The 23,420-nt window shown below is 38.7% G+C and overlaps 1 protein-coding gene across 1 annotated transcript in view; it reads right to left on the reverse strand.

Moving 5' to 3' along the window:
- The window catches only part of TTC27 (tetratricopeptide repeat domain 27), a 185,109-nt gene that overhangs the window by 74,810 nt on the left and 86,879 nt on the right, over positions 1-23,420 (reverse strand). Inside the window, exons 11-12 of the mRNA XM_043553218.1 lie at positions 13,488-13,583; positions 8,810-8,932 (exon numbers count right to left, since the gene is read on the reverse strand). Coding sequence (XP_043409153.1) covers positions 8,810-8,932; positions 13,488-13,583 — 219 coding nt within the window. The remainder of the gene's footprint in view (positions 1-8,809; positions 8,933-13,487; positions 13,584-23,420) is intronic.

Genomic DNA, 23,420 nt, shown 5'->3' on the forward strand with positions numbered 1-23,420 from the left:
TAAATAAAGCACAAGGGCTTATAATATCTCTTTTGCAATATCAAAATGTGGGTGGCCAGGAATCTTCACAGAATGCAACAGCTTTGGTATTTCTGGCTATGGGTTGCTACTTCCCTACGGGAAAATATAGATGTACATTTTTACAGAATACAAGAAATTTGTCATCTAAATATCTACTAAATAGGATAAAACTGCATTCCCAAACATGAAAAGGCATATTTAAATGGGCAGCTGGCTACAATTAAGCTGGGTTGCTTGCAAGAATCTTGTCACCTGCAAACCGCAAAGACCATCCCTCTACTCACACATACATACATACATTATCTAGGCTGCTGCAATAAACTATTTTATTCTGTAATTGAAAAAAACTAATTAGTATTTTTAATACAATTTTTTTTTAGAAATAATTACACACAGTGAATCTTAGTATAAAATGACATGTGGCTGAGGCTTAAGCAGAAGCTACAATTATGGCTGGACTAACGCTCCACTTCCTGATACCTGCACTGGTAATCTGCACTGCTTAGAGCAAGGGTCCCATGCTCAAATGCCCAGAGATCCTTGCCAATTATTGAGAATGAGTGAAGCAGGCTGGGGAGTGAGCCCATAAAAGAAGGAATGCCAGTTAGAACAATAATGTGGGAATTTGGCCTTGTGTTTCCACATCATTTAAGAGAAGCCAAGAGATCAAGATACCTAGAAGAAACTACCTGAAAATGTTTTTTTTTTTCAAAATACTGTGTAAGCCAAACAAAATACTTCTCATAACAACAGATTTAGAGCATTAAACTCCCACCCTATAGTGGACATCAATTTCTCTTTTTCCTACTCAGTATCCCTTTTCTGATCTTCTGATAATAGTAACTCCTGTTCTCTGAGGGGAACCCCTTCCATATGGCTCATGTGGGGCCTACAGGAGGTCAGGGCCCATGACTTTGGCCCCTAAGTTCTTATTAGAACATTTGTGTTAGAGTCATGGATAAGGCGATATTATCTGCCTTATCAAGAGAGCCTCAAAACCATGATGATATCACCTCAGCCCCTGGATACAGCTATTTTGCCAGGTCTACTAGAATTTTCAGTCGCATGAACCAATAAATTCCCTTTTTTGCCTAAGGTAATGTATGTTGGTTCTCTTACAACCATAAGAGTCCTACCATGTCCCTAGAAAACTGTGTTGCATAATCCAGTCTACAGACTTCCAGGTATAGGAAGATCTTCAAGAACACAAGTACCTTTAGTCAGAAAGGCAGTTCAAATGCTAGTTTTACTTACAAAATGTAGGACCCTGAGCAGGTTAATATTTTGAGAGTCTGTTCTTCATGTGCACCTTACCTACAAGAACTAGATGTGAAATGTACCTAGCTTTTTATCAGGCACACAGTAAGCCCTAAACTAATGTTTGTGCTCTTTCTCAACTCGTTTTGGAAAACCAGATTAGAAAGTAAGATGCTTGGGATTTCACTACTAGAAAGAAGGAAGTGAACTGGAAACAGCTTCTAGGAATATCAACATTTTCTGTAAATAATCTCATTGGTGAACTGCTTAATAGTTTCTCCAACAGTAGAAGTGCTGTTGTCAATTGTTGAGTAAGTGACTGACGTAACTGAGCCAACAGGACTGGAGGAAGTGAGATCAAAGGAGAAGACTACTGATTATTACAAGGTTAAAGTTTTCCACGGAAGGCTAATTTCAACCAAATATCATTTTTTTATGAAAGCGTGTAGAGTCACAGGAGGAGATGCTAGAGATCTCAGAGAAAAAGTCTGTACAAGATACAAACTGAGTGGACTACTACTGCCTTACAGGAAGGCACAGGGAGAAATATTTAGCTCTCAATACAACCGCCAAATAAAATTTGGAATTTGTACATACTTCCGTCTTAGCACCTGCGATCTTAGGCTAAAGTATTCTCCTCATGTGCATCTGTACTATCAAACTATAAGCTCTTTGGAGGGAAGTTCTGTCTCGTAATCATCTTTGGTATACCACTGCCTGGCACACTGTAGGTGCTCTATAAATGTTGGATGAATTTAACTAAAACTAACACTAAAGTCACAAAGGGCTCCTGGTGTTTTCTAAGTGTCTTCAGATTCTAAATAAAGACATAAAAGATCCTTCCCATTGAGAACAAAGGAAGAACTCCTTTATAGGATGTGCTCTGGCCAACATCAGTACTAAGTATGACTAAATTAGGACCTAACAACAAGTTTATTCTAGTTGACAGAGAGGTCATATAGCAGAATCTGAATTTCACAGGCCCTTATAACCCAAGGAGTCACACCTAGGAAATGACTCTTGTTGGGACTAAAAATACTGAGAAATGAAACCAATGGCCTAAAAGGAGCTTCTGGTATCTGATCAAGGATATGGGTAAAAGTGAAGTTCAATCCCTGCTGAAAACAAAGATAAAACAGTTGAGGAAAATCATTCATCCTTGAGTCAGAGGAATTATCAAAACAAACTACCCCTGCTGGCTGTGATTTATGCCTTGATTTTGTGAATGAGCGAAAGGCATTAATAATTATAAAGTGTGATAAGTGTGGCCTGGCCCTCATCTGACATTACATCTGGTCATTACAGGCAGTTGTGAATCAGCAGAGCAACAACTCTAAGAAGCTCTCCTGGCAAAGAATGAAGGGGCAAAAATGAGCTTTAGACCCAGATGTGGTACTAACTATAAAGAGTGTCTTTGAAGACTACAGAAATGACAGGATTAGGCCTAATGGCCAGAGGTTTATTCCAAGGGGGTGGAAAAATGTAGGCTAAGAATTTAAGGTCACACTAATAGTCAGATTTGGCCACTTGACAAAAGCCTCAGGCTTAAAAAAAAAAATGCGTTTGTGTGAGTGCATGCATATAACTCAACAACTTTGGGCAGAGCTTAATTCCAGTCTTTTCCCCGGCAGCAGAGAGCAAAAATGGATTCTGATTTTCACTATGCCAGAGGTGGGCTCTACAAAGGCAGGGAGAATGGCTACTGGAAAGGTGTTCTACTGTCCTTGACACGGTGACTAAGGATGACAGGGCAGAGCTAAGATAGCACCATATGGCTGGCCAGGGGTAATCCTAGCAGAAAGGCCGTTTGTGCCTAGTCTAAATTCTTGCCCTTTGAAGAGCAACTGAGAGGTGAAAAGTGCAGAACACTTCATCCCTCCCCAGTGGGTTGCTCCCAGCTAGACTTCTAGGTGTGCTGGTGCCTAGTCCTGTTCAGTCTCTCACGGAGACAAGTGCTCACTAATTGCTTTTTACATTTATGTGTGTGACACCACCATTCTCTGGCTTGATTTTCTGAAGGTACTTGCCAACATAAATCCTTCAGGTCCAAGATAAGACAGAATAATTAAAAGCAGCCTTAGTTATCCAATTAGCTGTTCATGACCCATTTTGCCTTACCAACTTATAGGGTACGTTCAGTAATTTTGCCTATTCTTCTCATTCAAGTGGGCACAACGGCAGGTTTTGTCTTACAAATCGAACACCTAATTTTTTTTTTTTAATTTTTTTTTCAATGTTTTTATTTTTGGGACAGAGAGAGACAGAGCATGAACGGAGGAGGGGCAGAGAGAGAGGGAGACACAGAATCGGAAACAGGCTCCAGGCTCTGAGCCATCAGCCCAGAGCCTGACGCGGGGCTCGAACTCACGGACCGCGAGATCGTGACCTGGCTGAAGTCGGACGCTTAACCGACTGCGCCACCCAGGCACCCCTCGAACACCTAATTTTTAAGGAATTAATAACAACCCCAGCGAGAGGCACGGGGGAGAAAGGACTGAGAGCTTAAGAGAAGAGGAAGGTCTAAGCTCAGATTCCAAAAACTGCTTACTAGGACTAATCAGTAAAGTGGCAGAAACAATTCACACTTTGTATGTTTTATAAATAGTACATGACAGTGACAAATTAATAATTACATGAAGTACGCAGTACGAAAGAGGCACTCAAAATATTGTGCTACATAATAACAGCATGCTCCCCCAGTGTCTAGCATCTACTAAGCAAGAATAAATTTCTTGAAGGCACCTGCTTCTATTCCTAAAGGTAAAAGATTAAAATGGGAGGAGAGAGATCTCATAATTTGTTTTTGGAGACAGAATACATGGCAAGAGTTGGAGAGGTTTCTTTTGCCACATGTAAAGCCCAAAGGGAGTATAGTCTCTACTTGGAGATTTGTTTCAATGCAGTAACTATTCATAATGAATTGCTACAAGCCATTCATTTAGCAAATATTTTTGAGGACTCACCATGTGTCAGGCCCATGCTAGGTGTTGGGAAGACCACTGTAAATACTATAGACACAAGTCTGGTTCTTAAACAGCTTACAGTTTAGTACGTGAAGTAAACCAGGAAAGGGGAAATCAGAATAATGTTGGGTGCCATAGAAGCACACAGGAAAACACCCCCAAATCTGAGAGGGAGGTAGCAGGGAAAGCTCACTGTGGAAAGTAATCACCAAGGAGAAACCTGAAGAATATAAGTAGGAGTGAGCTGAAGGAGGACAAGTTCTAGACAGACAATAGCACATACAAAGGTCCTGAGGTGAAACAATGCTGCAAAGTCAAGAAATGACAAGTAGTTTCGTCCTGCTGGAACTTTGAACACAACCTCAATGAGCAAGTACAAAGGGGGATGAAGCAGAGATAAAAGAGGGGGACAAAGCAGTTAGCAATGTAAGCAGGAGTCAGATCACGAAGTGGTCAGTAAACCATTCATGCTAAAGAGCTCTGACTTAATCCTGGAGACAAAGGGAAGTGACTGAAGAGTGGGAGTGACCGGATCAGATTTGTTTTTTAGGAAGATCACTCTGGCTGCAGTGTGGGAAAAGAGTTTGCAGGAAATACTTTACATCATATAAAGAAACTATTTTAGCACCTTTTTTTAGAAACCTACCTCCCATCCCCCCAAAAAACCCAAACCGACTGCTAAAACAGTCTCAGCTGTTTTAGAAGTAAAACATTTACTTATAACTTAAAGGAAAAGTTTTTAAGAGCCTATGGCTACAATGATCTGCAAACACAGCAAAATAAAAAATAAGGCTATGTAATCTCAGGTAAGCCTTGTTTCAAGAAAAAAAGAGAGGTCCTAATCCTTGTCATTCCACTCCCTTCCCATCTTCTGCAGGCAGTTTATACCAACTCAGTCTTTGTCTTTCATTTAGGGATCAAATCTGCACACCAAAATAAGAATTTGTCCATAGGCTTGGGGAAACTGCTAGAAGTGTGCCAGGTAACTTTAAAAAAACTAAATGCTAACAGATGAGAACCAGGTCTGATCCCAAGGTCAGGCAAAATTAATCTAAGCTATTTTGCCAATGGTCATTAAATAATGAGAATTTCTGTTAAGGAATATCTAAATTAGAAAGTCTGAGACCCTACAATAATAGGGTGCGAGCACCAGAACACAATAATTAGAATTACTTTTCCGAATTTGCCTTTTAAAAATAAATTATGCCGTTAAGCACTAAATGGAAGGATTAAAATTTCACAAACTTCTAGTTAAATCAAATGTGGTGACAACTGTTGGCACATGACCAAATACTAACAGAATCTCAGCTGTTTTAGAAATAAAACATTTGCTTCCAGCTTAAAGCAAAACTTTTTTAGGGTCTATGGTTAAACTGATCAGCAAATATAACATAAGAATAAAAGGTAAGGTAAGTCTTTTATGTGACAAATGAAATGCTAAATCAACTTTTAAAATAAAAAATTTGAGGGATGTTTGGCTGAAACTCACAAAAGACTTTAAGACAAAGTAAATGACCATGCATTCCTAGAAAAAAGACACACATTTTCTAGAGTAATCAGAAACATGAGAATTTATCATGAACATAAGACAATGCTTACAAGGTCATGTACCAATTAAAAAATGTATTAATACTACAATTACTTTGGGGGACAGTCAAATCCTTTCTCTGAAAGGGATGGATTCCTTATTTTTTTCTTCTGCACTGAGAGAGTCTCTGCTTTCCACACTTTTTAAAAATATTTACATAAATTTCGTATTTCAAAATATACCTGGGTGCTTGTGATTCAACAACTTAATTATCTCAAAAATCACTATTTCAAAAACTACCCTAATTTTACATACAGTTTATTCATTCTTTTTCTTTTAATTTTTTTAATGTTTATTTCTGAGAGAGAGAGAGAGAGAGAGAGAGAGAGAGAGAGAGAGAGAGGGAGGGGAGGGTCAGAGACAGAAGGTGACACCGAATCTGAAGCAGGCTCCAGGCTCTGAGCTGTCAGCACAGAGCCTGATGCGGGGCTTGAACCCACGAACTATGATATCATGGCCTGAGCTGAAGTCGGACACTTAACCAACTGAGCCACCCAGGTGCCCCTAGTTTGTTTCTTTCTTTCTTTTTTTTTTTTTTTTAAATTTTTTTTTTAATGTTTATTTACTTTTGAGACAGAGAGAGACAGCATGAACGGGGAAGGGTCAGAGAGAGGGAGACACAGAATCTGAAACAGGCTCCAGGCTCTGAGCTGTCAGCACAGAGCCCGACGCGGGGCTTGAACTCACGGAACGTGAGATCATGACCTGAGCTGAAGTCGGACGCTTAACCGACTGAGTCACCCAGGCGCCCCTAGTTTGTTTATTTCTTTACTGGCCAACGGAAGAGACTACCACAGTGAAGAACACAATGGGAAGTGCATCAGACTGGGAGGCGGATACTCATCCATCCATCGACTCCTTTGTTAAACACCTGAGCACTGCTTTAAGTGGCAGCCCATAGATATTTAAACCCTCGAAGAAACATACTATATTTCATTAAATCTGGGATGCTACCAATCATAAGACTAACTCTTAACTAATAAAAAAATGCTTTCAATCACATGATGACATAATGCCTTGAAGGAATCACATCAGCCTCTCATTGTTCTGATACTTTTGTAAAATAAATCATTCAGAAAAATTTGGCAATTCTTCCTGCCTTCCATACATTGCCTGACATTTTAAATGACAACTTTTTTCACACATCTCCATACAAAACATAGTTTCATTTACTTAGGGGTGTCATCCTTTCCTGGCTGCCATAAAGCACTTAGTTGTTATTTTTAAAGAAAAGTAAATGAAACTGTGGTGATTTCTCTAAAGGCAAATGTTTACTTCACAAGTACCAAATTTAACATCTCTCTACTTTGCTTCTGTCCTTTTCTGTGTGTTCAATAACTTTTTTGTTTCAAGGCCAAATCATAACAAAATCTTTTCGAAGATATTCTAAATGGCGATTAAATCCACCCTATGTAGCAATGACAACAGGTACATAACACTACTGAAACGATGACACATTGAAATGATGACACTAAATATAGCTGTGACCAAGTCTGGACAAGCACAGACAAGCTGACCAGATGGCCACTTGACAGCCAGCAACTGGAAGATGCCATCAAGTGTCAGATACAGTCAGAGATGTTAAAATGTGAGAAAAAAAAAAAAAAAAAGTGTCTTAGAACAGAGCAGTAATAGCAGGCAACACTCACATATCACTGTAAGGAAAGAACCATTCATTCTATGTCTTTACGTAGGTTACATCATGAAAACCTATAGAGCAGGTTGATTAAGTCCCACTAGGTGAGGAAACTGAGGCATGGGGAGGGGGGCGGGCATGGGTAACTCGCCCAATAGCACAAAGCGAGCACGCGGCAAGACTAGCGCTTAATTTGCACAGCCTGGGCCTAGAGGCTCTGCTTCTAACCACCAAGCCAGGGGGGCTCTCAAGCTAACAATCAATAACCAGCTTTGTGACCTGAGGCAAATCACTAGAGACTCCTTTCTATTTCAAAAAGGAGGGAATTGGAACGGATGATTATGGAGTTCTTTCCTGGGATGAAAATATTAAAATTCTATAATCTTCTACAATAAAATTTTATTTCCAGGCTGGTTTCTCCTTACGCCAGTACAACTCAGACCTACCTTCATTGCCATTGGTGATTAGTGAAGGGAGTGTAACTTTTACTACTAGTCTAAAATAAGACATGCTTAGGAAGGTATTTAAGAAACAGACACACATGTACTTGTGCCATTACTTCTTTTTTTCAGGGTGATGGCAAAAGGTTGGCTGTAGAAATAAATGAACCGATGGGTGGGTTGTACTCTGTTGTGGACTGTACTTATGATAGAAATGTAGTCATTTAAAAGTTTAATCCAAAATTAACATATGACTTCAATGTGTCAGTTTCAACAGATACTCCCAACGCAGAGCTCCTTGTTCTTTTAAAAATTCTGTTCATTTATGAGGGGAAAAAACAATAAATAACAGATATGAACACTGCAACATTTTCCCTCTTTGGCCAATTTAAGGGTGGTATTAAATGTGCGTGACACACTTAACAATTCTTCTGCCCCAAGGAGGGCGGGAGGCCACACCCTTCGGATCTTCTATAGGCCAAGCCAGCTGCTCTCCCTCCCAGGTACTTTCCTTCAGCCCCACAAACTCAGATCACCAGGCAGCCCAGTGATGCTTAAATAATTCCTAATATTTCACTTTGAAATTGTCCTCAGGAGGAGAGTTAGTAAAGGAAACAGACCAAACCGCAGAGTCTTTAACACTTTCATTATTCATTCTTAAACACACATCGTATCAATTTTGGCCTGCTCTTCTCTTTCACATATACACACACATGCATACATATAAAATTATGTGCCCCAACAAAAACGAGAGGAAACATTAAAAAGATTTCTGGGGGAAAAGTGAGAAAAAGAATGTAACTCAAGTACTAGCAAAAGTGGGCTTAGAGAAACAAAGCAAAGCAAGAAAGAAGCCCCCAAACGGAAGGCTCTCACCAGTGTACGCCATGTTCCTTTGACATACCTTTCCGTGCTGCCCGGCTCTCTCATAACAAATGACAACATCTTCCCACATCTCTAGCTTCTCAAATACCTGAAGGGCTGAACTTGTGCATCCCAACTCAAAGAGAAAACTTGCAAGTTGGCGCTGTAAGAATCAAGTTAAAATAATGAACATTTCTTTATGTAAAGAGGCTCCCATTTGACTTGCACGTGTATCCAATCTGCCATTTTAAGGGTCTACTTACTGTAATAAACGCACCATTTCTACAATTTGACCTCTACTAATTAGAAATTTACAATGATTTAATACTTGCCTCTACTGTAGCAAGGGGGTAAGAAATTAAAAAACAGTATAGAAACTTTCAAAATACTCAATATATGAATTTTTCCCAAGAACTCAGAATAATTTAGAAAGCAAAATCAGTATTTCCTTCTCGCCTAGAGATTTTGTTACAATCTGATTTGTAAAGCTGAGATCCAAGAAATGAAGGTTTAAAAACTCTAGTTCAGAATGGCTGGTGTCAAAAAGATTAAGTGTTGGCAGGGACGTGGAGAAAAGGGAAGAACCCTCATGTACTGTTGGTGGGAATGTAAACTGGTGCAGCCACCATGGAAAACAGTATGGTGGTGCCTCAAAAAATTAAAAATAGAACTACCCTATGATCCAGCAATTCTATTTCTGGGCATTTATGCCCAGAATGAAAATATTAACTTGAAAATATTAACTTGAAAGAATATCTCCACCCCCATGTTCATTATAGCATTATTTACAATAACTGAGACATAGAAGCAGCCCAAGTGTTCATCAAGGGATGAATGGGTAAAAGAAATTGTAGTGTACATGTACTTGTACACACACACACACACACACACACACACAGAGGAATATTATTCAGCCATAAAAGAGAATGCTATCTTGCATCTGTGACACCATGGATGGACCTGGGGGGCATTGTGCTAAGTAAAATAAGTCAGAGAAAAATAAATAGAGCATGATCTCATTTTATTTTTAATTTTTTTAACGTTTATTTATTATTGAGAGACACAGAGCATGAGCAAGGGAAGGGTACAGAGAGGGGGAGACACAGAACCCGAAGCAGGCTCCAGGCTCTGAGCTATCAGCACAGAGTCCGATGCAGGGCTCGAACTCACAAACTGTGAGATCGTGACCTGAGCCGAAGTCGGTCACCTAACCAACTGAGCAACCCAGGCGCCCCAACATGATCTCATTTATAAGAAGAATCTAAAAAAAAAAAAATTTCACAGAAACAGAACAGACTGGTGGCTGTCAGAAGTGGTGGGTGAGGGTGGGGGAAATGGATGCAGGTGGTCAAAAAATACAAACTTCCAGTTAGAAGTTAGTTCTGAGGAGGTAATGTACAGCATGCTGCTACAGTTAACAACACTGTAGTGTATGTTTGAAAGCTGCTAAGAAAAGAGCTCTTAAAAAGTTCTCATCACAAGAAAAAAAATGTGTAACTATGTGAGGGGATGGATGTTAACTAAACTCAGTGTGGTGACCATGTCACAATATATAGACATATCATTATGTTGTATACCTAAAACTAATGCAACATTTTATGGCAATTATATCTCAAACTGGAAAAAAATGAAATTGAACTCAAACAAATAATAAAAACTAAGCAGTCGATATAAATGACATAAATCTATGCACTAGCATTTGTGTACTTCATTCATGAAAGCATCTCTGGGTCTTTTTCATTCAGGTCTACTTAGATTTATTTTAAGCACATTCTAAAAAACTTACTTTATTTCCCAGCCCTTGGCAGATGAAAAGGGGGCAAGTTGTGGCAAGGTCAGTGAAGGTTAAACATATCAAAAGATAAACATATTGTGGTTTATAAATAGTTCATCCTCCAAGAACAGGAAAAATATTAGAAAGGTTTAAAAAGTGCCTGGCTGGCTCAGTCAGTAGAGCATGCAACTCTTGATTTCAGGGTCGTTAGTTCAAGCCCCACGTTGGGCATAGAGCTTACTTAAAAAAAAAAAAAAAGTAGGTGAGGTTCTTGAATACTATATGGTTTCATATTAGTGAGAACTGTGTTCTTTTCTCTCCAATACAACTTTAGTATTCTTTCAAAATTCAATACGTATTTAAGAGTTAAGAAGCCAAAGGATATGGAAAATCTGGGTTGACAAAATTAGAAAGTAAAATGAAATATACCTGAAACTTATAAGCTAATATATTAACAAAATAAATAAAGGGAATGTTCTAATTCTTCCTTATGCCATGAATTTTGGAGAATTTGGCTATTTAATATATTTGGACATTTTATAAAGTTGAACATAATATGTGGGTGCTGGAATAAATCTTTGTGCTCATGCAGTAAGCAGTTTAATCTTCTCATTATAATGGATGAGGAAAGTTATGGCATCTAAATTGTTATGGCTAGCTAGTGACAGAATAAAGACAGTTTCTTTTTACAATAAACTATGCTATTATTTTTTGATCTTTACTCCCTATAATTATAGAAAGAAAAAAATTATTTAATCTGTTAATGAAAGAGGATGTTTATCTAAAGATAAAGTAAAGATCCTAAAATCCACAGCTTCCTAAGCAGATAAAATAAACATTTCATCTAAATTCTATTTGAACAGTATTTAATTTTCCTAATGCTTCTGTTAGGAAACAGATTGAAAGCTATATCCTCAACATACATGTTTTGTCATAATAATGGCTCAGAATCTGAAATATTTATCCACCACAAACCACACAGTACAAAGCACTTAACAAATTTCACAAATCAGGGTCAAAAACATGCCAAAAAGTTCCAGCTGTTAACACCTTCTTGCTAAAGAAGGTATTCCTCTTAGGATAATATAACAAAGCTCTTTATTTTCCCATTATATTGAGACACCTTCAATAGACAAAGTGAATTCCAATGTGTAATAAATTCCCTAGTTTACCCTGTGCTTGTATGACATACTCAGGCACCTGCTGGCTCAGTCATTAAGTATCTGACTTTGGCTCGGGTCATGATCTCACAATTCGTGAGTTCGAGACCCACATCAGGAGAACTTGAAACCCACTTCAAGTGAACACAAGCTCCACTTCGGGTAAAAACACAAGCCCTGGGTGAGCCCTGCTTCTCTCTCCCCATCTCTCCCCCTCTCTCCTCCTCTCTCTCTCTCTCTCTCTCACTCTCGCTCTTGCTCTCGCTCTCTCTACCCCTCGCTCACTTGCACCCTTTCTCAAAAAAAAAAAAAAAAAAAATGACATACTCCAAAAAATCTAATGGGGATTCATAGTCATTGAATGGTGGGTTGGCATTTATAATTCTAAATCACCACCTATGTGCATAATCCATGACAGGACAGGAAGCTAGCTAAAATGACAATACTTACTAAATCATCTAGAAATTTTGCCTTGGCCCCATTTGACTCTACTTAACTTCTCAGTGCCATAGCTTCCTCATCTATAAAATAAGAATATTTAACAAAATTGTTCCAATAAAATATTATAATGTGTGCAAAATGTAGAACAAAATGCATGCTGATATCATACTAACTATGCAGTAAAAGCTGGTTTTAATTACACCTTTCCAATAAGGAAAGGAGGGAAACCAGACTAAAACTGGGAAATGAGAGATCTACTTTCTGAACAGCTGTGTGATCCACATTGGAAAATAACAGTCAACTGGACGGGGCCTCAGTTTGGGCATCTTTGTAATATTAAGAAACTGGACCAGGTACCTAGGTTGCCTTTGGTGATAAAAATTTTACAAAATAGGGGAACCACACCATAGCCAGGAGAACCATGAGGTAAAGTCCTGAATCTCAATCCCAATCTGGAGCTTTAGGAGCTATGCTAGGTATTTTCATATCTCAGAACAAGGAAAGTAGTCAAGGGTATCTCACAATATAGAGCAAGAAACAAATGCTTTAAGTTGCTTTGGTAAACAACTTGGTTAAAAGGTTCATTATCTGGTAAAAGGTCCTAAAGGGCTTTTATTTTATTATAATTTTTAATGTTTATTTATTTTTGAGAGAGACAGTGCATGTGAGCAGGGAGAGGGGGGAAAGAGGATCTGAAGTGGGCTCTGTGCTGACGGCAGACAGTTCAACACAGGGCTCGAACTCACAAACCACGAGATCATGACCTGCACCGAAGTCAGACACTTAACCAACTGAGCACCCAGGCACCCTCAAAAAGGCTTTTAAATATAAAAAGTTACTTTGAAAATGAAAGCTTCTGTGGTTCTTCCACTACTTAATTTCAAGAATTCTATTTAATCTAGTTCTAAATTCTTTTAAAAATGTTTTAAAAGTTTAAGGGGCGCCTGGGTGGCTCAGTTGGTTAAGTGGCCAACTTCGGCTCAGGTCATGATCTCGTGGTCCGTGAGTTCGAGCCCCGCGTCGGGCTCTGTGCTGACAGCTCAGAGCCTGGAGCCTGTTTCAGATTCTGTGTCTCCCTCTGTCTGACCCTCCCCTGTTCATGCTCTGTCTCTCCCTGTCTCAAAAATAAATAAAACGTTAAAAAAAATTTTTTTTAAGTTTAATATCACTTTAACCAAAAGAGCAATGTGAAGTAATCGGCAATCCCCAGCTAGATACTTTTATTCTTTTCACTGAAATATTTGCAAACTCAAACATAAACTGAAAATCATTCTTTGCTAATGCATTTATCTTTCAAATGCAAAGTATTTTCCATACCCAATGACAAACAGCAACAAAAATACCTGAATGGCCCAATGAGGGGGTACTTGACAGCAATAGAAAATCTTCAGACGTTCCAATACAGATGTAGTCTTATCTTCAAACTGGTCTGCAAGAGCCTAAGAAAATGTATCATAATCAGAATCTATATGTGTAATAATGTTTTAATACAAATGAGATTCTCATTGTAAAAGTCATACAAATGGACATATAAACAACAAAGAACATGAGTCACTTTGATAAGGTGATGAAATATGTAAATTTTTTCTTGAATTTTTTCAAATGTTTAAAAAACTTTAAAACTAGGGGCGTCTGGGTGGCTCAGTCAGTTAAGCGTCCGACCTCACCTCAGGTCATGATTTCACTGCTCGTTGAGTTCGAGACCCAAGTTGGGCTCTGTGCTCACAGCTCAGAGCCTGGAGCCTGCTTCCAGTTCTGTGTCTCTCTCTCTCTGCCCCTCCCCCACTCACACTCTGTCTCTTTCTCTCAAAAATAAAGTTAAAAAAAATTTTTTTAAATAATAAACTTTAAAATTAACCAACATTTACCTAAACATGTACATTAAAAAGTTTAAAACTAAGATTTCCTATAATGATTCTTTCAGAGAACTAGTATTAATTCATCAGGTTTTTTACCTTTTCTATGAAAAAGTGTTTTTTTTTTTTTTTTAAGTTTATTTATTTGAGAGAGACAGAGATAGTGCGAGCAGGGGAGGGGCAGAGTGAGAGGCAGAGAGAGAATCACAAGCAGGCTCTACACTGTCAGCACAGAGCCGGATGTAAGGCTCAAACTCATGAAACTGAGATCATGACCTGGGTCGAAATCAAGAGTCGGACACTTAACAGACTGAGACCCCCAAGCACCGCAGACAAAGCATTCTTTAGTGTATCTATTTCACAACCATGATTCACTTTGACAATGGCATTTGCTAATATAAATCAGAGAAAAATTGGGGCGCCTGGGTGGCTCAGTCGGTTGGCCGTCTGACTTCGGCTCAAGTCATGATCTCGCAGTCTGTGAGTTCGAGCTCCGCGTCGGGCTCTGTGCTGACAGCTCAGAGCCTGGAGCCTGCTTCGGATTCTGTGTCTCCCTCTCTCTCTGCCCCTCTCCTGCTCATGCTCTGTCTCTCTCTCTCTCGGTCAAAAATAAATAAACATTAAAAAAAATTTAAATCAGAGAAAAATTATATGAAGAACTTCATTCTGGACTATTTTCTCAGGAATAAAGTGAAAGCAAAAGGTGGGTCTATTTGGTCACAGTGAGTGAGTTTTCTTACTCTTCAGCAACAGATCTATAAGGCAAGACATTCACTCAGGCAAGACCATCCTTAAGGTATAGTGGACAGCTGCAAGCTCCATTATATTGAAGAATCCCTCTGCTGTACCGAAATACCACTGAACTCCCAGAAGCTACATCAAGAAGCAGACCATTAAGACCAAGATGGCTGACTCTGCAAAAAGGTACCAGGGCCAACTGCAAAGTCACAGGCTGGCACCATCCAGTGGTCAAATGATCAGTCTTCGAAAGAGCTCACATATTCAGCATCGAAGTGAATGCAGCCATACTCTGGAGTTCCTAAGCAAATACATGCATAATGGACCCATTACCACAATCATCTTCACCTGCCTCTTAATATGTCAATTCTCTCAACTATGAGTTATCATGACCTATTCTACATAATGCAGTACTCTAATTTGGTTTTGTTTGTTTGTTTGTTTTGCCAGTTGACTAGTTTTCACAGGCCTATCCTATGAGGATTAGGCGGTAACCCATAGGTCAATGTTAATTTTCTGATTTTAATGTACATATTGTGGTCAATGTAGGAGAACGTCTTAGTATTTGAGGATGATGAAGTACCATGTTGGCAACTTACTTTCAAATTCTTCACGATACAAAAAATAGTTGTACTGTACTTGCAACTTGTCTGTAATTTGAAATTATTTCAAATTTTTATGAAATTAATTTTTACAATTGAAAATCTCAAAAAAAGTATGAGATCTCAAGTCTAAACTTCCTCAAAAGAAAGAAAACGAGAATCTAACATACCCCAGAGTACAAACCCAAGACAAGGAGATCAGTTTCTAAGCAGGAAAACTCTTAAATTGGGGGCTCTCTGTATTTTACTAGGAGGGAGATACATATGTTAGCCTAAGAATGTCCTGTAGAATGAGAAAATACTCATTACATCATTTCTTTGACAATCCAAGATGTTATTCAATCAAGTCCATCAGAACAAACTGAGACATAACCAGACTCTTAAACCATCTTGGTCAAAATATTTTTAAAGCTTTCTGGCCTTACTTCAGAGAAACTTAATAGCAAAAAGGTTGCATGCTTCTGCCCAAAGCTGTTTAGTCGTAAGAGGAAGAGAAGAAAAACTTCTAGCTGAATACATATGGTTACAATACATAAATAAAAGTTTCACTGAATTAATTCATCAAAAGGGGGCAAATTTTCCTTTTATCAATTCTTTTTCTTTCTTTAGAAAGAAAAAAATAACTAATGCTTATTATAATAATAAAAGCCAAAATCAACACATAACACCTACTTTTATACAGTTCTAACTACATGCAAAACACTTTATTTTCAAAAAAAACCCTCATGTTGCTTGCCTTAGGTACTGCATCTAGCTAAAATATATCAAAATGCTCAGTAAAAACCTCCTGATTAATGATCAGATTTATTACGTATTTCAGATACTCTCAGATACCTTTAGATGATCTCAGAGTATTTAAGCATCTCTGATATTCTCAGATACTCTCCAAAATCACAGGAGACAGATCAGAAAACCAACACTTATTTGAGCTGGATCCCATGAATAAGCCCCTGTAGAAGTACAGTCATGCTTAAAAAGAGCTTGATTAGGCCGTAAGTATGATACTGATTAAAAACAGAATTCTAACCTACTTTCACTCCTGCACAGAATACACTTCTGCCTACTTTAAGCATGATGACCTCCTAAATAAGATTTACCCACCCATAAAACTAAGAACATTAAATTAATATACAAATGAAAGGGATGATGGTATACTGTTATTTGCCTATTTCCTCTACTGAATTGAAAGAACTCTTTATTTGCTAATTCACTATACATACAGGGACATATTTACAGTACATCTCTAGATTTTTCAGAGCAAGATTTTTTTAGCAACTCATTCTGAAATAATTCCACTCTATTCAAACAACTGGAATCATTTATAGGCATGGTAAATAATTCTATTATATACAAATAAACTCAAGTGTTTTACAGGAAAAACAGTGCTGGAAGGTGTAAGTGACCTGGATTCTGTTCTAGGTTTATCTCCAACAAGCAAGTCGTTAAACCATAATGGTACTCATCTATGAAATGATGTCTGCACTTCCAACATTCAGTGGGTACAGGGCTTTATCAAAAGAGTATTTTGATCCATTTGAGGAGGTCTGCACCATCAACTGAACACAAGATTTGTTAGTGGTAAATCAAACATCCAGATAGTTTGGAAGACAACGTAGGACATTCAGTACTAGGAGAACAGGAGTGAATGGAATTGGGGCCTCAATCACTACTGTGTATATCTATGTGCATGAACACGGACACAAACAATGCATTCTGTGCAAAACTGGAACTTTGCAAGCTTACACATACTCCCAGAAATGTAGGTAAGTAGTCTCTACAGCAGTGTCTTACCTTTGCACCATTTTCTCTTTCCAGTTTCTAAATTTCATGAATTTCACACCTGAAAGTCATGGGCTCTTGATTATAAATTAAAACTGACATGAGGAGGTGGTCTTTAAGGAAAGATGATAATGCCAAAAATGGAGAGAGAGAAAGACAAGCTATATATCCTAAACCCACCATTAAGAATTGAATCATTGAGAAATGAAAGCAAGACAGAGCATAGTCCAGGATGGTGACAGAAGAGAGTGAGGAATAGTCTAGGGCTTGGTCCACAGGTGGGGAAAGAGCCAACTCACAGAAAATCCAGGCATGACTGCTGGGACACACCAACAATAATTTTGTGATGTATACACATTATGATATGAGACTGTTATCAAATGTTAAGGCTCCCTTTAAATGTCATTTTCTCCCCAAACACCACCTCAAAGCATTTATACTTTGAGCATCCTTTGAGAAAATGTACTTGGTCATATGGATTCCCTAACCTCATGCAAAAACCACTCTCAAACCTTCCAGGAACCTTAGTACCACAGATCAGAAGATATTTCTATGTAACAGGGAATAAAAGAATAAAACCACAGAAAGCAACGATGTGCCTTGTCTTTTCAGTGTTCTGTTTTCAGTAGAAAAAGAACTTCCACAAAAAAAAAAAAAATAGGGAAGATGAAGCCTACATTTTAAAATTAGCACATGGAGAATGATTTAGTATAGAAGGACAATTCTGTATAAAGTCTGGTATGATTTAGACTTTATTTATGTGCTCATATCTAAAAGTATGGCACACATATCTTCAAAAGAACAGAGCTAGTCCCTAAGGACCTACCCTCTCACTGAAGGCTATTCATTCTTGCTAGCATGATATCAAAGTGTTTATCATCTTTCTGAAGAGCCAAGTAGAAATTAGCTGATAATCTAAAAGGTATGATTGATCATATGCCAAATCACCTTGCTTTGTTGTACAATCTCTGTGCATATGTGTGTGTAAAAAGGAGGGTTGGATTTATTATTAAAAGATGTACTTAATCAAATATATCCAACAGTTGGGCTGAATAGCTTCCTCTGACAGGAGTCTGCAGGCATTCAGCTATGATTTACAAATAGAGTAGTCAAGCTAACTACTGCCTCAAACCCCCAAGTCCAAGAGAACTTCCAATAGGATCAAGGGGAATGAGAATTAAAACCTATTACAAATACTCTGTATTAACACCATTAAACCTATTGTTAGCCCAATTTTACCTCATGTATAGGAAATTGTAACTCAGATAAAAATGAGTTGCCCAAAGTCATAAAGTCAAAATAAATAAGACTGCTTGATTCCAAAGACCAAGTTGATAGCTTCATTAAAACCTCACCTTATAACTAAGTGGGAAATTACCAGGGCTGTGAAAACAAAAAGCACCTTCTCACTGGAAAAATATTCAGAACTCCATAATTGGTTTTTTTTCCCCACCTGAATCCCATAACATGGGAGTCAGGGCGTGGCCTGGTCAAGAACTTCAATTATTGCTTCTTGTTCCAGACACAGAAAAGACTTCAGTGTGTGGGATGATAGAAACTGGGCCTACTAATGGGGACTGGGAGAACGTGGATGCCTTTATTTATGATTCCAGAGCAAATAGATGAACATAAAAGGTAGTCCTCAAGGAAGCACTCCCCTTAGTCATACCTTAGGTCAATAGTCTTAAACTATTTGGTTTCAGGACAACTCTAAACTCTTATAAATTGTTAGGGACTTCAAAGAGCTTTTGTTTGTATGGGCTATAATCTATCAACAGTTATCATATTAAAAATTAAAACTGAGGGGCGCCTGGGTGGCTCAGTCGGTTAAGCCAGGTCACGACTTCAGCTCAGGTCACAATCTCGCGGTCCGTGAGTTCGAGCCCTGCGTAGGGCTCTGGGCTGATGGCTCAGAGCCTGGAGCCTGCTTCTGATTCTGTGTCTCCCTCTCTCTCCGCCCCTCCCCTGTTCATGCTGTCTCTCTCTGTCTCAAAAATAAATAAACGTTAAAAAAAAAAATTTTTTTTTAATTTAAAAAAAAATAAAAAATAAAAAATAAATAAAAATTAAAACTGAGAAAAATTTAAATACTTATTAATCCATTTTATTTTTTTTATTTTTTTTAAAAAATTTTTTCTTCAACGTTTTTATTTATTTTTGGGACAGAGAGAGACAGAGCATGAACAGGGGAGGGGCAGAGAGAGAGGGAGACACAGAATTGGAAACAGGCTCCAGGCTCCGAGCCATCAGCCCAGAGCCTGACGCGGGGCTCGAACTCACGGACCGCGAGATCGTGACCTGGCTGAAGTCGGACGCTTAACCGACTGCGCCACCCAGGCGCCCCTTATTAATCCATTTTAAAATAAAGTAATAGGGGCGTCTGGGTGGCTCAGTTGGTTAAGCGTCCAACTTCGGCTCAGATCATGATCTCATGATTTGTGAGTTCATGGCCCGCACTGAACTCTCTGCTGTCAGCACAGAACCCGCTTTGGATCCTCTGTCTCTCTTTCTCTCTGTCCCACCCCGGCTCGTGCTCTCTTTCTCTCTCAAAAATAAATAAGCATTACAAATTTTTTTAACAAAAAATAAAATAATAGATGCATTATATTAACATAAATAACATGTCTTTAGGAAAACAACTTTAAGTCTTGAAAAGATTGGCAATGTCTTACATTTTTGGACATCTCTTTAATGTCTTGCTTAATAGATGACATCTAAAAATCTCAAACCTGCTTCTCTAGTCAATTTATTGCAATAAGATATTTTGATTGAAGTTTAGGAAGAAAATTTGGCCTCATACAGCTATGTGGTTGGAAAAGGGAAGAGTGATATTAACACCTTTTTCAGTTAATTGTAGAGATTATTCTTTGATATTACACCAAAATTCAACATGTAGTAGCTTCTCAGCATTACCTACAATGTGGAATTTGAAATCTTATCAATGAACTTTTGTTACAGCAAAATACACTGGTAAAAAAACAAATAAACATACAAAAACACTCACTGATCTAACTTAAAGCTTGAATGGATCTTTTACAGAGGCTTGATTTTTTTACCATCTGTATTAGTCATTTGGAAAATGTACACATCTTCCACATGTGATGTATTTCACATAATATTAAAAAATATATATACCTTAGTATCACCAACAATCTCCTCAGAAAACTCTGATCCCAATACCTGAAACACTGGGAAACTGTCAAGTTCACAGGGACAGATCCAAGTTTCCCAAAACTCTCATCTTTAAAAGCTCAAGATTTTATCACTAGTAACAAATTACTGTCAATTTCTCTCCTTGAAGTGATGAGCTCACCTCATTGCTTTTTTGAGAAAATTTCTGCCAAATAATTAAGTTTGAACACCCCAACGGTATCAGTAGTTCTTTCAAGTAAAAATCATGTTCCATGGGCAAAACAGCTAGTTCAGCTTTTTCCTGAGACAACCACGGTACGTTAGCATGGAGCATAAGTGTTTCCTCGTACACCCCATTTTATCACAGAGAATATTCCAAAAGACACCGTCAAGGGTAAAGACTTAATAAAATAACATTGGGAGCTCGGGCGGCTCAGCTGGTTGAGCGTCTGACTCTTGATTTTGGCTCAGGTCATGATCTCACAGTCGTGGGATCGAGCCCTGAGTCGGGATCTGTGCTGATCGCAGAGCCTGTTTGGGATATTCTCATGCCCTGTCTGTCTGTCTCTCTCTCTCTCCCTCCCTCCCTCTCTCAAAATAAACAAACTTTAATAAATAAATAAATAAATAAATAAATAAGATAATATTTATTGCTTTATCAAAGGCATTCATAAATAAAACTTTTTTTTTTTTTGGAAACCGAATGCATGGCAGTGAAGCATAGGATGACTACCAACACAGGTTTGCTGCCTCCCACCTTGATTCAGGTGAAGGAGCCGGCAGTCTGCCACCCCCACTGCCTCTTCTGACCCAATGTACGAACAGAGTGCAAAGGCAAATAACACCCCAGTATTATTATTACAGAGATGATTTTAACCTGTAGATATACTGAAATGGTCTGGGGACCCCCAGGGTTCCACAAATCACCCTTTGAGAACTGCTGCCTTAGAATTAGCAGATACACTATCTCTAATGTCTTCCCCATACCCACCCACCTCGAACTTTCTCCCCAAACTTCTCCTTGCTTAGTGTTTAAGGAAATACTTAGAAATTCTTTTTTAACCTCTTGTCTTGAAAAATTAGGAATGAGGGGTGCCTGTGCTGTCAGTTCAGAGCCAGGAGCCTGCTTCAGATTCTGAGTCTCCCTCTCTCTCTGTCCCTCCCATTCTCATGCTCTCTCTCTCTCTCTCTCTCTCCAAAATAAATATTTAAAAATTTAGTAAGAATAAAAATTAGGAAATGAAAACACAAGTTGGCTTGTTTATAATCTGCAAGGATTATAAAACCGCAAAAGAATACCAAATATTTATTATTAAAACCTAAGTGAAAGTTTTAAACTCCTAGCATCATCTTTTCTAAAAAAAAGTTAAAGAGTTAAGTTTAATAAATACACCCTACCTTCCTTGGTGGGTGTCCAATGCCAAGCTCCTGTTCTTCAGAGCTCAATGTCAATTGGCCCCAGATTCTGCGACACTTAATAACACTCACCTCTAAGGTTCCTCCTGGCACTCAGTCTCCCATTAAATCACAACTCTGGCCTCCAGACCTGGGTAAATGACCTTTTAGCCTCTGTTCTCTAAGTCCTGGGGCAGGCACGAGACAGAAAAACATCTGGAGCTACTAAAGATTAACAGCCTACCTCTGCCTAAGGCAGTCTTTCTCAAAAGCACCCATAATCACCACCCCAATGCTGACCCCGAAGCTCTGAGGGCTAGGCTGAAGAGCTATACTTTCACAAGCACCTCAGAAGTGCTCCCGTGTTCAGGCAAGTTTTGGTAACGTTGCACAAGGCTGTTAGGATGCACACAGGGTTTTCTCCCAGGGAGAAATGTCCATTTAGTCAACACAATCCGACTCTGTCCACAGAACTTCAGCGTGTCCCTACCTGGAATCCAACCAGCGTTATCGTTTAGGGCCGCCTTGGAAGTGTGCTTCAGTGGGTGTGCTTTCTTCTATCCTTTCAGGAAGTTCCTTTGCTGCTTCCTATCGTTCACTTTTCTGTAACTTTCTAGGCTTTTCAAAAACATTTTTTACTGCTAATAATAAAGATCATTTTAGGGGCGCCTGGGTGGCTCAGTCGGTTAAGAGTCCGATTTCTGCTCACATCATGATCTCAGGGTTTGTGAGTTCGAGCCATGCATCAGGCTCTCTGCTTGTCAGTGTGGAGTCTGCTTCGAATTCTCTGTGTCCCTCTCTCTAGGTCCCTCCCCAACTTGTGCCCTCAATCTTTCAAAAATAAATAAACATGGCCTCATACAGCTATATGGTTGGAAAAGGGAAGAGTAATATTAACACCTTTTTTAGTTAATTGTAGATATTATTCTTACACTGCATGTGAACTAACTTGGATTTAAATTAAAAATTAAATAAATGAATATTAAAAACTCGTCCCACTTTTATTTCACTTGTCTCTGAACTAATCATTGCCTATTCTGTACCAAACTGTTATTATGAAATCCATATCCTGGTTTCAGCCTAGCCATGTCTCTCAGGACAGCCTCTTTACTTGGTCTTGGCAGAAGCCAATTTCACTCGCCCCTGTGCATGTCCTCTTCCCTCATAGCACCTCATCCTGACAGTGGCAGTGTTCCATTTCCTTCCCCTCTCACCTCAACTGTTGGCTTGAAGAGGCAGAGTTCTGCAACCCAAGCCTCTCTCACAAAAGCCTCTATTCACTTCTTCCTGCCTGTGCTCATTCAATTCCTTTCCTCTAGACGATGCCAAGTCTTATTATATTGATATCTTTTTTTAAGCCAGTTCTCGTAGCTTCCTCAGAACACTACAGCATGTCGGATTCCCTTGGAAAGCAAGAACTTCAAAATCCAAGGGAGACCAGACCTGGTTTGAATTCTAGCCCAGCTATAAGACCTTGGGTAAGTCACTTAAAATTTCTGTCCTTCACCCCTCATTAATAAAAATGTAGATAATGCCGATAAGCTAGACTTATTTAGCACCCGGCATATTAAGTGTTCAGTGAAGAGTGGTAACTAGACACAATTCTAAATAAATAGCGGTTAACTATAATCCTTCCAACAAATAAAAGCACAGCTACAATCACACGAGCAAATCCTAGTATGCTTTTCAGCAACTTTCAAATGCCGCAAATGATTACTCATGCAGGTGAAGAACAGAGTCGGAATGGACATGTTTTCATCTCTCAGATTTTTTA

Source organism: Prionailurus bengalensis, chromosome A3, assembly GCF_016509475.1.
Source record: "Prionailurus bengalensis isolate Pbe53 chromosome A3, Fcat_Pben_1.1_paternal_pri, whole genome shotgun sequence".
Taxonomy (NCBI): domain Eukaryota; kingdom Metazoa; phylum Chordata; class Mammalia; order Carnivora; family Felidae; genus Prionailurus; species Prionailurus bengalensis.